The sequence below is a fragment of the Uloborus diversus genome, chromosome 10, assembly GCF_026930045.1.
Source record: "Uloborus diversus isolate 005 chromosome 10, Udiv.v.3.1, whole genome shotgun sequence".
NCBI lineage: Eukaryota > Metazoa > Arthropoda > Arachnida > Araneae > Uloboridae > Uloborus > Uloborus diversus.
In genome coordinates, this window is record NC_072740.1 from 107893917 (window position 1) to 107912345 (window position 18429).

At 33.0% G+C, this 18429-nt stretch overlaps 1 protein-coding gene across 1 annotated transcript in view; it reads right to left on the reverse strand.

Moving 5' to 3' along the window:
• LOC129231236 (mitotic spindle assembly checkpoint protein MAD2B-like) overlaps positions 1-17982 on the reverse strand; it is a 36717-nt gene extending 18735 nt beyond the window's left edge. The window contains exons 1-3 of the mRNA XM_054865507.1: positions 17767-17982; positions 14872-15044; positions 795-913 (exon numbers count right to left, since the gene is read on the reverse strand). Of these exons, the coding sequence (XP_054721482.1) occupies positions 795-913; positions 14872-15044; positions 17767-17886 (412 nt within the window). The 5' untranslated portion in view covers positions 17887-17982. The remainder of the gene's footprint in view (positions 1-794; positions 914-14871; positions 15045-17766) is intronic.
• Positions 17983-18429: the final 447 nt, after the last annotated feature.

Here is an 18429-nt window from a genome sequence, read left to right on the forward strand (position 1 = left end):
AACAGCTTTCCATACATCATTACAGTGTTTTAGTGGTTTGCTGCTGTTTCAATGCTCTCATTATAGTTCTTTGCTGGTATGGATCCGCAATCCACATTTCGGATTAATTCTGGGACATAAAAGCAACATTCAGAGATGAGTGCCTTTTTTATAAATACAGTCGAACTCAATTATAACGAGCCCTGATTCAATGTGAACCCGGAAATACTTGGTTGGTACAATGCTAAATCTATGGGAGTACAACTCGCTTTTAACGAGCAAACCCGGCTCAAAAGGAGCAATATATTTGTGATTCATAAAATTTCTATTATTTCCAGCTCAGCTTGTTTTTTTTTTTTTTTATTTGGTAAATTTTGTTCAACAAAGTCAAAAGAAAGTGATAAGTCATAAATCCTGAAAACAAGTGATGACAGCACTTCTTTTAATTCGTGGAATAAGAAAGCCTTTATTATATAAATGTGTATTAATTAAAAACAATGACACAAGAAGCACATTCAGACAGTTAGCAAACTATGATGATTTTTTTTTTCATGCACTTGTTTTTTACGAGCACTCGGTTATTACGAGCAAATACCGCAGTCCTTTTGTGCTCGTTATAAGAGAGTTTGACTGTATATCATTTTTCATTCTACAATCAATACTATTACTACAGAAAAAAAGGGCAAACTATATTTCAAGTAAGTAATTTTTATGAATGAGTTACAAAAAGTGACTTACTAACAATTCTAATATCAATATTTAGAAATAGTATTTTCTAAATTTAAAACATTAGAACTTAAGTAAGAAATGTTTACCAATAATTTTGCTCAAATCTTTGCACATAATTTCCTTCTCTGATGGATCAGTGGTATTAACAGATACACATAAACTATTGAGCATATCTTCAATGTTCCATTTGGGCTTGTAAGTTTCACTAAAATAAATATTAAATCAATAATACATCAACTGAAAAAAGTAATTACGATACAAAAAAATATGAGAATAAATTTCAATGTAATTTAATTAAAACTAAAATAAAAAAATATTTTGGGAAAGCAATACATCATTGACTCAGAGCAACAGAAGGATATCTTAGTGCTTTTTCTGGGATCAGAAAATCTCATATTTTGCCTTTAAAGTGCTAGAGTTGAAACATTAATTGAATCGATGAGTTTGAAAACCAGTTATCTTCACCAAAACTAATTTTACAGAAAACAAAAAACTAAATCATTCAATAATTCTTTTGACATTTAAATTTCTTTCTTTCTAATTTTGGCCAGAGAATATGGCTGTTTACTGAAGATTTTATCACTTCTATAGAGTTATAACAATTATCAGAGGCGGGGATTGAGACTGAAAAGTGTGGGGGGCAGGAGGAGGACAAAAAAAAAAAAAAAAAAAACTAAAAGTCAGGGAACTAGGATTATTGGTGGCAGCAAAAAAAATGAAGAAAAAAAGGACAAAATTTTGCGCGGGCTAGTTTTGACTTAACTTCCCCACTTAACTCACGTTTGATGAATTATGTTCACAATAACTTTCCTGGAAGAAACACTTAAACATGCATTAGACTTACATTATTTACCTCGAAGTATTTTGATATTTCATAAACACTTGGTAATAATTTCAATAAACAAGAATAGCTTGTTTAAATAAAATAATTGATTTACTAATACCTAAACAATGAATACATAAACTAAAAGTTACTGTTTGGGCTAAATGATATTTTGTAAACAGATATACTAAATAAAAACAAATATTTCTGTTCTGAAATTTTTGACATTTCTGCTTTTTTTATAATTTCTAGTTTTTGTTCCTACATTGGAAAATAAAATGAATAAATGAATCATAAAAAGTGGGGGGGGGAGGCGCTTCCCCCCCCCTCAAATCGCCGCCACTGATACTTACTGTTTCATTTTTAAAAAATCAAAAATTGGAGATGATTTGTTTTCAAAGCCATAACTAGAGTGCTAAGAAGGCTAATCACGGCCTTAACGGTTTACAATCTACTTTTCTTGGTTATTAAATCACAGGAGGAAAAAATGGTGGCACCCTGCAACATTAGAACAACCCAATAAGAAGCCTGTAGATGTTTACATTGATTTTCAAAAAGCTTTCAATAAGGTACCGCATGTTGCTCTACTTAGCAAATTAGCTGATATAGGAATAGGAGGGAAAACTTTCATTTGAGTAAAAAACTGGCTGACTGGAAGGAAACAAAGGGTAGTTGTAAGGGGAAATTATTCTAAATGGAGTGAGGTTTTAACCTTCCAAGCGGCGGCCATGTTTTTCTAGAATTTCTGATTCGTGTCACCACCGAAATACCAGGTGGAGACCATAAAGAGTCAGTCTTTTCTCAAACGAATTTCACCCCCCTTGTAATCCGCAGTGGGTGGGGAGTTCCTTCTGCTTCATTAGGGACGCATGACACTGAGCGACAGCCTACCTGCTCATCAAAGCTAGTACAAAAGAGATTCTGTGGAATGTAGTTTCCTGCCTAGTTGCAACTTAAAACCTGTTAGTTCAACAAAAAAGGGGACATAATATGGATCTTATTTGAAAGCACAAGGATAGTTCGTTTTTCTTCTAAATTAGAATGTATATCATTAAAGTGAAAAAACAACGTTATCATATTGTAGCACAAAGCTTATACGATAATTTTTCATATAGAATGTATATCGCTTAAATAATGAGACAAAGGAACACATAATTTGACGCAACATTTTATTGAACTGATCGTGCGTATATTTATCTATTGAGAACGAATATGACTTTAATTTAAGTCCATTAGGTTTATTTATACGATATAAGTGACTTTTTTTTAGCTTTAATATCTTTAACTAGACTTAAACTGGCTTAAATTAAAAACATTTGATGACTAACTTCTCTGAAATACCTTAAACAAATGACAAAAGAATAATATTCAATAGTTATTTTTAATAAATCAAGTTTTTTTTTTTTTTGTTCCATTCAGAAAGTTTCCAATGATTGACTGTTTTGAGTAACCTTTCGTCTAATAGTCTCTTTAAAAAGATCAGAAATGTCTATACTGTCCTGTCCTGGATAATGCTCTTATCCTAATACCGGCACTTTTTTAACTTTGTTCCATACACCATACACTTCACTAATATCTTCAAAATGATCAGAAAATTGGTCTAAAAAATTGTGTGAGTAACCACACTTCATCATACTCACATAATATGTAATGTCTCGACAGCTTATGTTATGAGCTAGCGCGATTAATTTTTAAGGCCTTCAAATGCCTTTTTATACCATACGTTTTTAAAAATTTAATTTTGACAACAAAAAATAAATAGAATGTAAAAAGGGGTATATAACCATATATATATATATATATATATATATATATATATATATATATATATAGCCTTAATGTATAACCTTAAATTCAAACGTTGTGAAACTTCACGTTTTTTTACGCAGCTAGAAGTTTTTGGAAAATATTCATGTTAGTTTTCGCTCGAAAAAAACTAAATTACAGAAAACAAAAACCATTACATTATAAATAAAATGTTTTCATTCGTGCGATAAGTGAAATAATAATGCGACAAGTGATATTAAAAATGAAAAAATAGTAATAAGAGCAGCAGACACGTGTTTCGGCATTCAAAAGAGGCTTTACTTTAATCAAGTAAACAGAGCCTGATTACTGCAGGGGCATGCGGGGCACAGGTCCCTTCTCTTACATATCAGGGGAGTGTGGCAAAATATCCTTAATTTATCATGTTAAATAAAAATAAATACTGATTTCACTCAGAATCTAGAGTACAATGTTATCATTGATATTTTCGCAAATACCAAGACGGGGAAAAAATCTCTTTATTTGTTGATAGAAATCCCCTTAAAAAATTGATCTATTTGCAAATCTCAAAACCACTCCAAGTTTAGTCTGTATTTACTATTAAAAGTTATATCATAATACCTTTGATATTTATTTTAAACTGACAAAGTTTAACCTCATATTATATAATTATCGTATACTAAAACTTTTCTACTTTTTGAACGTTGTGATTAAAAGTTTACCACCAAATTTAGCATGGTTGTGTTAATACGCAAGTATCGAAATATTTTATAGCTTCAGAATAAGCTGAAATATAGGAATGCGGGGGGCGGGGAGCAGAATGAATTTCATGCCCAGTGTCTTTAAAAATCTTAGTCGGGCCTTAGGGGGCACTGAAATACAAATGAGCCCTATGCCCACTATCAGAATAATCGGACTCTGCAAGTAAATTAAAAAATATATATTATGGATAAAAAGGCAGCTGCGGAATGGCACAATTGTGATAAATCTAACTTAATGTAAACGCTAGTTTGAATATAAGAATATCAGAGGGTGATTATGATTTAATGTCAGTTTTCATTCGATTTAATGATGTTATATATTTTTCACCAGACGTTAGAAATCCTACTTTTTAAATATTTCATTTTTTAAACGCCTTTGGCACTAATTATAGTTGATTTGAACGGCTATTTCCAGCTGTTCAAAATTGGAATGAAAAGTCGAACTTGATTTTGAAGAAACAGCTTATGTTCTCAAATGAAAGCAGCCAGCTGTGCACTTTTAATAAAAATGCTTTAAGAATTATATGTTAAAGAACACTTTTGTGTGTGTTCCAAAGCTCTTGGATAATAAACCGTATGGGCTGAAAAGACCATACGTCGAACGCAAAATTACTGTGTGTTTTTTTTCATTTTGTAATGGCCTCACTTAGATATTTTTTATTTTTAGATCCTTTTTCTTTTTTTGAGTACGTTTTGAAGCTTGAGTCCTCCCTTCGTTTAGGATACGTTTTTTCTTTAATCCAAGCTATTTTTTTATGTATGTAATTAATTTATTTGCAGAAAGTTAAACTATTGCCTTTTTATGAGTTTTTTTTTTTGATGTTTTGTCATTTTTGATCTAAGTCGAGCATTTAAAATTGTTATTGAAATATTATCTCAAAATCTCTTATCGTTCATATTCAAATATAATTATGAATACTTTAATAAATAATGCTAAGATTAAAATTGTTGCTTAATGATAAGTATTTCATTTTATTTTAAAGCCATTTTTCATATGTATGTTTCTTTAAGTGTATGTTTTGCAAATGCTCACTTTTATGAATATTTTTGATAATCAAAGCCAGAGATCGAATAATGCGTATGAAAATTTTAGTGCTTTATAATCAAACATCGGTTTAATGACAGATAAGGGATAATTGTTTGATTTTGTTTTCAAAGTATGGTTTCTTCCAAGCATGCCTTCTTTCTACACAGAGGATGTCTTCATTCAATACTTTAGTTAGACCATTTCAAATTTAAATGAATGCTTCTGCTACAATGAAATGGATACTTGACAAAAGTTGTTCAGTCTCAACTTCATGTAAGCAAATCAATAAGTGACAGAGCAGGTCCTTGTGATTCTTTTAAATGCACCAGAATAAAGGAAAGAAACAGACAGGAAACGGGGCATTGTTGTTCAATAGAAAATGCGCATGTGGTTTAGGCTTACAACTTGAATGCTGATAAATTACTATTGATGGATTAGTTTATGCATCTACTATTGTCATGTATTGTAGAAACATTCACAGATAACAAACTATACATTTAGGAGAGGAGGCAAGATTCCATTTCATTCACTGATTATCACGGTTAACAAAGTTTTTTTCTGCCCTTTCTTCTGAGATACCTTTCGATATTTTTTCAAAAAAAAAAAAAAGGCTTTTTCAAGACTAAGTGCTTCTTAGTTGCACTTTATTAGTGGAATATACTGCTCATAATATTCCACTCTGCTGATTTGAGCAAACAACTCTGCTGCGTTCCTTTTGAAGAAATGGATTCGGACGAATGTTCAGATAATGAATATTCAGATTCATCGTCTTCTGGATCGCTCTCTGATAGTGAAACGGAGGAAGATACATCACTAAATGACGCAAGAGACTGGGTCAGATTAGACAGCGAATATTTGGCTCCCCCTCCACCACGCTACCCATTCACAGGAAATCCGGGGATTAAAATATTACTGTATCATTCTTTACCGGTTGAATTTCTTTGCGAATTTTTGGATGACAACATTATCAACTATATATCAACCGAAACAAATCGATATGCACGGGACTTCATTGAAAATAATGAACTGACGCCGCGTTCTAGAATACAGAACTGGAAGGAAACCGACTCGATTGAAATTAGAGTGTTTCTAGCATTATTACAAGACATCATGCGACAGCCGTTACAAAAATGGTATTGGACACAAAAACAAATGATAAAAACTGCCTTTTTTGGAGAAGTTAAGTCTGAAAGACGGTTCAGTGTGATTATGAATTTTTTTCATTTCACGGACAATAATACAATTGATTTAAGAAATCATCCCCAGCCAAGACGTAAAAAAATGTATGAAGTGTATGAATATATTAACAATAAATTTAAATCTGTATATGTATCCGAAAAAGATGTAGCTGTCGATGAATCCTTACCACTTTATAAAGGGAGACTTGTTTTCAAACAATATTTTAATTCAAATGAATGTTGAATGCTGTATGGTTTTAAATATTTTATTTTTACTGTCGCTCATTCTTTGCTGCATATAAATAATTTATTTCTTGATGCTAATATAATACGGTGTAACGTTTTACGATTCAATAGTGTTCTTTTTCATTAATAAATGGAAATTCGAAAAACATAGATTGAAATATAAAATAAAATAATAATTTTATTTTATACAAAACGCAGAATTTTTCAAACACCCTTACTTCAATCATTGATTAGGAAAATATTACTTTAACAGAAACGAGTTCTAGCTCATTTTTAGCTCTCTGTTTTGTCGCTAAAATTGTGATACTTGACATGTAAAGTAATATACGTCCCTCGTAAAAATTTCGATTTTTGAGTTAATAACATTTTTAATTTTTTTCTAAACATCATTTTTTCACGTCTGATCCATGCTGGTGAAAAAAATAAGCTGGTTCGCATCGAAAAGAAATAATTAGTCGTTTAGTTACCAATTAGGTTCAGAAATCATTCTAAAATGATCAAGAAAATTTCGTTCAAATCTTTAACTACATGATGTTTTTATTACATACAGAAGATACGTATTTTTCGCATACTTATAAGTAAGGCTTTTGTTTTTCCTCTGTTTAGTTTCCAGTTTTAGTTTCTCATTATTATTAATATTGTTATTATTTCAGAACTACTAGTTATAGAATTTGAATCTACGTTTAGATTAAAAATTTAAGTTGTATATCACAAAATGATACATAGCCAAGACCAGTTACCCCCAAAACTTCGGTTAAAAGAGAGAAACTGAGAAAATATTATGTATGACGGAAGAATTGTACCTGTCACCTAAAATTTTATAATTGTGTATGTACATATAGTCCTCCCCCTCCCCCTACCCCTTTAATACACATTCAAGTTTTATGATGCCTATTTTCCTAATTAAATGACGTTGTATTTAAACACACGTGCGTATGTTTCAAATGAAGTAACAAATAACGTTAAAAGTACTTAAAAGCGCCATTCATTGTAGTGATATTTGGAGAGAAGCTATATTGGGTCACGGTGGGTCCCGTCAACGCCAGACAGCAACACGCCTCCCATTCAAATTGAAGGAGAGTCTACCACACCTCCTATTACACGCTAGAGTGACCGAAGGGGGAAGCGAAAAATGCCGCTACGAATATATTCGTAGCTTGCCGTTTTCAGTACGAAAAAGTTAGCCGCCAGGAGGGTTAAGCGGGGTTCCTCAAAGATCAGTGTTAGGGCCTGTTTTGTTCATTGTTTTTATGAACGATATTCATAAAAATATTTCTGGGAACATGAATTGTTTTGCTGATGATGTCAAAGTTATGGGGATTGTAGATAATGAAGAACAAGCAAACCAGCTGAGAGGATATGATAAATGGGGTATGGCTGTTAATGTTGGGAAATGCCAAGTGCTACATTTAGGGCATGGAAATAAGCGTACAAGTTATTATTTGCAAGGTTCAGTCATTAGTCAGGCAGAAAAAGTTACTGATCTGGGGGCTTATTACCAGCTCTTCGGAAGGGAGTGAGATCGGGAAAAACAGACGATTTCCCGACGCGTGCACTGTTGGCTTATTACGAGCTGTACAGAATCGGGAAAAAAGAACCCGTTTTCGGGTTTTTTACTCATTCGCTTCAGAGGTGGTGAGATCGTGGTGAGATACAGCGAGATGGAACTTTTTCAATATGGCGGACATGTTAGTGTTAGCACGATTTTTGTATTTTGCCATTGCAATCAATTAAAACGTTTTGCATCTAACTGAAGAGTCTTACGTGTTGAACCCTTTAAAAAAGCAACTTTTTTTATACACATAAAATGAAACACAGCGCTCTGAAAATAGTTTATAGAACTAACATTATTAACGTAACTAAACCAATGGATTCCCCAGGTCGAACTACATACAATTTTGCTTTTTATGTTACCCTACTTTTCCGTAAAAGTAACTTAAAGATAAAAAAAAAAAGAAAGAAAGAAAAAGATTTAAAACATTCAGAACCCTTGAACTAAAACAACTGATTCCTGCAGCCAAAAATCATCAACGTTATTCGAATATATATGCTCTCAGTTTTAAGCTTCAAGAATTCACAAAAACATAACAATAAAAATGGAAATAACTTTCTACATTTACTTAATATCAACTGACGTGCAAACTGAATGATTTAGTAAACTTAAACAGCTCATTTAATGCATACACATCTTAGATAGCTGTAGTAGCGTATGATTCAAAGGGTTTAACTTGTATTTGGGCGGCAAGCTTGTGTTCCGGTGTGGCGCGGTTGTATAAGCACGCGCGTTGTATTAACGCGATCGACGGTTCGAATCCCACCGTTGGCATGTTTTTCAAAAACTCAAATAATTTTTTTTTAAAATTTTTTAGTATTAATGTTGGCAGTTTTTTTTTTTTCTTTCTCTTTTTATCAACAATCAGATCATAAAATATTTTCTTCCGAATTGAGAATTCGTTTTTGTAATGCGATTTGTTCACAATAAGATAACCTTTGAAAATAATTAAATTTTGCACTAAATTTCTTTTTAACGTAATGATTTTTAACTATGTGAGGAAAGATTGTTGGTGCAATTCGGTTCTGTGACTTTCTTCCTCATACGATATTAAAAACAAATGTGCTTGAATTACATAACGCCTAACAGAGAGCACAAACATGATATCGAGCAAAACATGTTTTTCCTTCTTCTTTTCTTTTTTTCCTTTCTTTTTTTTCTTTTTTGTTTTTGAAAAATAGATTTTGTTTTAAGAAAACTACTTCAACTCTAGAAGGATGCTTCTCTCCTTACCGAATGGAAAACAAAGGAATACATAAATAACTTGAATTAGTCTTGATTTAGAGACAGTCAAACTGTATTTTTCGTAATCAAATTTGAAATAGGATAGGAATACAAAAATAAAAATAAAAAAAAACCTTTCGAGGCATAATAAAAATACGCAAATGTTTTTGTCTATAAAATAAAAGTAATTAAAAACGCATAACATTTCTAAAGTAAATAAAATAACTTTAATTAGAATAAGGACAACAACCATCGAAAAACAAATTAGAAAATGACGTTTGCAAAAGACAAAAATAATAGAAGTCTATTTACAAGAGAAATACTGACAAATGATAGATTTATCGTGTCAAAAAATTAAATAAATAAAACGAAGAAAAGAATTTATAAGCTACGAAAAGATTTATCGCATGCAAAAAAAAAAGTTAAATTAATGAATGGGGTCCCGAATTTCGCTATTTACGTTCAGTAACACGACGAACCGATGGTTGATTTTTGCAATGATATTAAATCACCGTGACTAGCTATCTGCCAGTCACAAGGACAATAAATTGAAAACATTAAGCCCTAGCAAAGGGAAATCAGCAAGCGATCTTTATTTTTAAAAAAAATCAAACAGTGTATGCAAGAGGGGAGGGAAAATTCATCAAAATTACTGGCTATTCCATCGAGCAGAAACAGAATACGGAAACATATTGCAAAATATATTACATTTTAGTGTAGATATCAATGTGGTTTCGACATTTTTTAAAACTACTGTATGCTAAATTTAAAATGAAATGAATTTAAAGTCTTGTTCATTAAATTTCAAAACAAAGCCGTAACTTTCACGTGAAGTAAATTAAATCATGAGAGATATTTTACTAAATAAATCCCTATATATTAATGCAACTTTATAAGCATATCCTAAGTTCATTTTTAATCATATTTATATCTGGGAATGCAAGTTGAATAATACAGGAAGGTTATTTACTGAAGATCTTCGATGCGACTCTGAAAAAAAATGCGATGCTTCCTTTTTTTTTTTCTTTTTGTTTAATTTTTTGACTTCGTAAAAATTTTTTCGGACATGGAGCTTACAGGAGTAAGCTCTACACTCTAGTTTAAGATCGCAAAATAAGTGAAAAAATTGTAAAAAAAAAAAAAACCTATACAAAAAATATGGGTTCTGATGATTTTTAAAATATTTTAGGGGGAGTACCACTGTGAGTCTCTTGACTTAGTCTAAATGTTCATACTTTGGAACCTTGCACCTCTCTAGACCTTCAGAAGAGTATCAATGGCTATTTTTATGCTTCCTTTCCCTCCAAATAAAAATAATGGCTATTAAACTGTCGAAAACGGGGAAAAAATGGGGAGAGGGAGGGGGTCACCATTTCTAAAAAAATGCGACATGTAGGGAGAAAACGGTGGTCATATTTGAATTCCGGGGCTCATTTTACATAAGAAGTAGCGAGAATTATGTCAGAAGCATTTTGATTTTTTTTTTTTTTTGTTACACTGTAATTTGGAAAATCTCTGATACTTAGAACAAAGAAAGCTAGTGGCGAATTTAGTTTAATAGCAAAAGTTTTATGAATATATCTGTTTGAAAGAAAAAAATACCATGGATTGCATACACCTTCTAATATTGAAAATTTTAAACGCTTTCTAATAAAATATATCAATTAATATATTTTAAATTTAAAAAAATTAATTTTTTCATTTTAATTCAAACGTTTTTTTTTCCTACCGCCGCAAAATTTCCGGAAATTTTGTATCGCTAATTAATTTTTGAAATTTCATTAGTTATAAAAATAATGTTTAACATGTAGTGAAAAAAAACAAACAAACAAAAAACAAAGCCACTATTAAAATTCACAAAATCCACATGAAACGAGAACGCATAGAAACAACACCATTTCAAATTTTCACGCTGCAACCTCTTATTGGTTCGGTACAGATGTGATATACCCCCCCCCCCCCCATTTGGCGACATCCGATTTTTTGCACAAAATTGAAATATTTTTCTCGCCAATGAGGCGATAAATTTTTAAGCATGGCATCCCTGGTGAAACTAACCTGTGGTTGGCAACGCGAAGGCGAACTTGTTTACTTGGGTTCTTGGTTTTACGCAGGAGAGATACGTGTTGTTTTGTGCAATATACCTTACAGGAATGCTTATTTTGTGTTAGTTTAGATTCAGTAGTTGTGTTTTGAAGTAAAAACATTAGAAAATGCCAGTTTCTTCAAACTTGAAGGTTAATTAAAAGTTAACTCCAACGTGGTGTGTATCTATAACGCGCCATTGTCAGATGATGTTTTGTTTTGGACTGAGTGTGAGGATTTATACCATAAAAAGGTAAGTTCTTTATTTTAGAATTCACATAAAAATTCTCACTTCGGAAATTCTTTGTTTTTTACAAATCCTTGAGGGGTTCTTGTAGCTTTTAACTTTATTTTTACTGTATGTTAATTAATTTTACAAAAATAGTTTGGTTATTTTGTTCTAAAAGTTAATCCTTATCGATGCCACGAATTATTTAGACATTAACGTGCCTCCTTTAGGTACTGAATTTTAAGTTAACAATTGAAAGTTCTTTCGGTTGTACTCTTAAAAATGCTGAATTTTATTAATAAATCTGCACAATAATGGTGCATATTTCACACTTAAAACTGTCATTATTGTACACTGAATGGAAGGAGCCACCCTTGGGTGTACATACACATGAATATGCATAATATACATAAATATACATAATTGTGACCATACTCCGACTGTAATGTATATTAACAGTCGGAGGGATAACGGACCGAGCGAAGCGAGGTCCTGGCGAGCCCGAGGTCTCATAGTACTTTCGTAATGAGACCGAGGCAGGGCCGGCGAGCCGAGGTCTCATTACGAAAGTACTATGAGACCGAGGGCTCGTATCCCGGAGAAATGATGAAAAAAAATTAATGCATTAATTTCGACTTGTAATTAATACAATAATTTATTTCATTGTATTTTAATATGTTTACAAAAAACCCCGGCCCTGTACATTTTTGAAGCATATATTCGTGATATTTTTTGTTGTGCTTTTATGTTGTTTTTATATATATTGTGTTCTGAAGTGCTTTGATCATGTTTTTTTATCTGATTTTTTCCTGTTGGCGCTAAAAAAGCATTGCTAAGAACAATGTATGACGTATGTCGTCATACATCGTTTTCTTGGCGACGCTTTCTTGGCGCCAACAGGAAAAAGTCGCCAAGGGTGGGGTATATCACATCAGTTCCATTGGTTCATCTTACACCACGCCTACAAAATGACGTCATGTTTTTTTCCCGAACGGTAAGTCTTTCTCACTGTGAGTATGCTTCTCACTTGCAGTTCGTAATACGCCTAACGACTTCGTTCGGAATGAGAAAGGTGAGATTTCTAGCTTCCCGAAGTCGAAGCCGAAGAGCTCGTAATAAGCCCCCTGGGCGTCTTAATAAGTCAGGATTTAAAGTTTAGTCAACAGTGCAGCATAGCTAGTAACAAAGTCAATAAGATGCTTGGGTTTATCAATAGATCTATTTCAAACAAATCAAAAGAAGTTCTTCTGCTCTTATATAGAAGTTTCGTAAGACCTCATTTGGAGTATGCTGTTCAGTTTTGGTCTCCTTATCTTAAGAAAGATATTAATGTATTGGAAAGGGTTCAAAGGCGGGCTACAAGGCTAATAAATGGACCTTCTCATTTAGACTACGATTCCAGACTTAGAATGCTAAAAATGTACAATCTTGAGCAAAGAGGAGACCGGGGGACATGATTCGGTTGTTTAAATTTATTAAAAGGAAACATGTTACTAGGCTAAAGTTTAGCATTGAAAACAGGACAAGGGGTCATTGTTTTAAGCTATTTAAATCTTACGCAAACATATGGATATTAGGGGATTTATTATTTTAGCAGGGTAGTGGAACCTTGGAACAGCTTATCGAAAGAGGTGGTAATGAGCAAAGGAGTAGATAGTTTTAAGAGGGCCACTGATCTTCACTGGGGATTGTAAATTGACTAGGACCAACCTAGCTGGGCCCAGAGCTTGTTGCTGGTCGTCACTTTTGTATTTGTATTTATCTTTGAGAATTCATGAACTATATAAATTAGGCTACTAGAACAATAAGCAACATTTTTTTCTACAGTAAGGGGTCATTCATTAATTACGTAAGGATGATTTTGGCAATTTTTGATCCCCCTCCCCCTATGTAAGGGTATGTAAGATTTTTCAAGCCCCTTCCCCCTACTCTTACGCAAGATTCCTTTTCGTTTTTCAAGATAATAAAATAACGAATCTTACATCATTGAAATCGAAATTAAATTCACTATTATTAAATTAAACCTTTTTGTGTAAAGAAATATTTTCTAAAAAGCTGGAATCTAGACTGAATGTTTGATCAACATGTTTTCTGTATTTGATGCGATGCTAATCAAAAATAAAACATCCCATACATAGTGCGATTCTTTTATTATATTTCACACTATTCATTCTTTGTAAAACAAATAAAAAACAGCTCATCCTAATACTTTTTTACCCTTCCAGACGCAAGTGAAATATAATCCCTGTCAATCCACTTGACCACGCAATTTCTAATGTAAAATATCGGTTTGGAAAATATTACGTAAGAATGGGTTTGACTCCTCCCCCCCCCCCCCCCAAAGTAAGGGTGTGTAGAGATTTTTCTAACCCCCCAACCCCTCGGGACCCTTATGTAATTAATGAATGGCCCCTAACCTACAGTGAACCATGTAGAAGTAAAACTTGCAGCAAAATATGATCAGTTAGTTTTTCATCTCTCCTCTGTAATAACTTTTGCTACAATCTTGCCAAGTCTTTCTTTTTGATCATGTTTTTATCACCAGTTAGGCTTCCTAATGAAGATGAAGTCACAAGCTAGGCATTATTATTGGTCTATATGACCTTATTTGGCACACCCACCTCACATATATACTATATATTGATAACATGCACACTTCGCAGCAGCCCTCGCCTCTCCCTATGGCACCCAGTTTGAGAACCCCTGGTATATTGTGTTTTTAAATATTTTATAACGACATTGTACATCAATTTCTTCCCGACGCTTTTTTGACACCAACAGAAATTAGTCGCGAGAGGGGGGGGGGGGGTTGGTATATTACTAGTTATTCATTGAAAATTTAAAATAAAATTTATTATCTGTACTTGCAATTGAATATAATGGCACTGAAACAGTATTAACAGCTGAGGAAATGAATTTAAAAGTTAAACAATTTATAAACACAGAAATCTTCTACTGGACCATTACAATAAGTGCTGGAACACAAAGAAACATCTTCATAAAAATCTATAAAAAAAAAAATCACTTGGAATGTATTTTAACACTTTCTTAATTTTTACAATTTTCTTATTGTCTAATTTTTTTCAGAATATGCTTCCTTTGCTGACTATGGGGTTATTTTAAGAAGGGTACTTTTTTTTGACAAAGCAAACAATTTGCTTAAACCACTAACAGCTGATACTTCAACTTGCCACGTGTCAAACTTCATATAATTAAAGCAATAGTCATTTTTATCAATTAGGACTTTTTGAAACTATATTTAAAATATTACCTTTCCACCTCATTTGCATTTAGATGTATTTTAAATACGAACTCTTCTATTTTAACACCATCTTTTCCTGTAATTGTAAGAATTAAACTCAATTTCTTTTGCGACTCCAGGATCTTTTTTGCAAGATTAATGAAGTTTTGAATGTATCTGCACACACCAGGATGTCTTGATTTCTAAAAGAGAACAAAAAAAAATTATATCTTTGAAATGTGTATTAAGGGGGAGGGGGAATAAATAATTATAATAACAACTAGTCGACCCGTGCGGAACTTCGCACTGTGCTTCGAATCATTTCATAAGGCATTTCGCTCTTTAAAAATTTCAAAGGAAGAACATTATGAAGAAGAACCGAAAAAAAGTAAGCGCAGAAGAGAAGGCATGTAATTTAAAGACATCAGTAACAAAACCTCGTTAAATACAACGTTTTGATAATTTGATCATCGCTCACCTTTTGGTCGTACACATTTTCAATGCAAACATAAATATCATTAAAAGTGGCTGAGTAGTGACTCGTGAAAAAGCAATAATTGTGCATGTGAAAAAACAGGTTGTGGCAAATACAGTCCTGCCCATGTGAGCATCTGATGGAAAGAAAAAGAAACATTAAAGAGATATTTATTGGCACAGATTCGAATTGGTGCCATTCTAATTAACAGCCCGACACCCCAACAAACCTAGCAATTGCGCCTTCCTTTTCGAAAGCTATTCATTGAAGGAATGCGTAGTAAAAAACAGCAAAAAAGCTTTTTGCTAAAAAATAATAATAATAATAATAATAAGATCATGCTTCTATATTTTGTCATTAACCAGCATGAAACGATTTAAAATTATTCGTAAAGCATGGAGTTTGATTAAAGAATGACGAAGATCTCACGTAGCGATTGAAATAAGCATTCTAGAGAAGTAATAATTTAGATTGAAAATAAGTGTTTTTATCTTTGAATATTGAACTATTTCACATAGAAGATTGCTTTAACCGTTACGGCTTAAATGCCTGCACATGTTTCTCTTTTAATCGAACACTTAAAATTCAAAACCAAAACCAGTTGAACTGAGTCCGTTTCTTAAGTGTAATTTTTTGAACGTAGACAAAATGTTTTTTTTTCAGCAGAAAGCAGAGGAGTAGAAAATGATTTCTTGCTAATGAAGTTGATAATAATTTTAATGCTTTATATCGTATTTGCGCGAATAAAAAATTAAAGGTTTACTGGGTGAAACTCTTAGTTTTAATTTGGCGTAGTATTTTTTCATTTGTACAAAAGGTTGAACACTGCTATTAGAAACATCTACATTTCAGCATACAATGAAAATGTTTTTCTACACAAAAAGGATTTCCTTTAGGTAAATCTAATACTTTTTTATGCTTATATTATGCTGAGTGATCTGGATGTAGTCAGAGCTTAAAAAAAAGGGAAGAACACCCTTCGATTAACAGTCAACTTATCATTGTTTTAAATCTGAATTTTTCCTGTTATCGCTAAAAAACCATCGCTGAGAATGATGTATGACATATGTCGTCATAGGTAGGTACATCATTTTCTTGGCTACGCTTTCTTAGTGCCAACAGGAAAAAGTCATCAAGGGGGTATATGACATTAGTTCTGGGGCAGTTGCCCCCCCCCCCCCCCCGAATCACCGCCGACCCTCATCTTAGTATCTATGCATATTGCTTAAAAACTTCAGATTTTTTGAACTTCAATTTCAAAATGTTTTTCGGGGAGAGCCACAGGGCCCCCTTTCCCGTAATCAGCGGTAACTGTGTTTTGGAATTCAATGTCGAAAAATTGGTGTGAGAGTTATCACTCCATTTTCAACAAAAAAAAAAAATCGATCGAAGACAGTGCCCAAGTCTCATCCCTTACTCTAAAGTCTAAATAGTCTAAAACTGTGTTCTTGAAAAATTTCTCCGGACACCTTGCCTCCCCCCCCCCCCCCAAAAAAAAAAATCTGGTTCTGCCTCTATCGGACTGTGTAGGAGGCAGTTGCCATACTTAGGACCGATGAACTGAAGATTAAGCAAAGATAAAGATGAAACAACTGCTTCCAATCATCCCCTTTGCCCCACCTCTAGCAGCTCCAACCAAGGGTGGCATCACCCTCAAAGGCTCCCTGTTCATACCACTTTAGTCACTAACCAGATGAGAGACCCTTGGGAAACCAAGGATGGCACGTGGTGGGTTGACAAGTATTAAAAATTTACGCCAGACATTAGTAATTGCTTCTCTTTTTTTTTCTTTCTATGAATGACATTTTTTTCAAATTTAACTTGACTGCAGTTGATGCAATTGTTGAATTTTTATTATCAAATAAGATAAGTGCTTACAACTCCCATTTAGCTTGAAAAACAGATAGTTACAAAATATACCCATTTCTGCTCTTACCTCCTTTTTGCAAAATGACATCGATTTTACATCGCGTTTTCAGATATATTGCGCTTTTTTGTACTGGGCTGCATGATTTGAATTCGTGTTCAAGATTCAAATTGAAGTTAGCAGAATTTTGGTGTAAGCATTTCAAACAATATAAGTACTGAGTTACGGTGCTTGTTCTTCTGCGGCAGAAATAAGCTCCAGAGTTCTCCATGTGGGGCATTAACACCTTATGCTCCAGGTGGAAACCATCCCAAAAATGCACATGAAAAAGCTGCTTTTTTTTTAAATAAAGCTTTATTTTTAAAAATATATATAAACTTTTTTTTTTTTCTTTTTTTGCTTTTTAGAAACTGTGCGCCCTTGGGTTGCTCGTCCACCGCCCTTTTACGGGTCCCAGCCCGTCCCTACTAACGCAAAATTTAACTTCAAACTGCTTGTAACAAAATAAAACACCATACAGATAAAAATCAAGTTAAAAAAATTAATTTGACAGAAAAATAATTGGAAAATTAATATTCATTACCCATGTTGGTATGTTGTACATCTGTTTCTTTTGAAATGAAATCTCTGGATATACATTTTTGACAAACAAAATATGATGAAAAACTATTTCCAAGAAATCACATATTAAATGTATTAACATTCCATTAGTTAGGGGTATCCCTCTTCCGCGTTTAACGAATTAGCTTTTCAATTTCAATTTCAACTGTGTGCTCGTTTATATTTATGTTTTATTTACAGCTAAATATGATGCCAAAGCAGTCGGGCTTCCCTAAATGAGTTTGACTCAAGTGAATGCGGTTGGGCTACATTCGCGTAGAGCAACCGGTCAACCACAGTAACCGATATCTAAATAGGACCCAGTTGGCGAGTTTGTCCTACACGGCAGCATTTACTTGTTTCTCAAATGGGTGAAGGGGATGATTGACAGCCACTGATGACGTACAGCTCTCAAGCAATGCGATTGGTTACTGGATAAGCGCTTCTTAATAAAATGAAAATAAATATCTAGTGTGAACTAGATGGCGCCATTAGTTTCTTTACTTTATTTGCCTCTCGTGATTGAATTATTGGAAATTAGTATTAATTAATTGCTGTAAGATTATTATTAATTGCAATTGCAGCAGTAAAATTCCGCGTATTTTCACTTATTCATTACAGTTTGCTTTTATTTTTTCATTTCTGT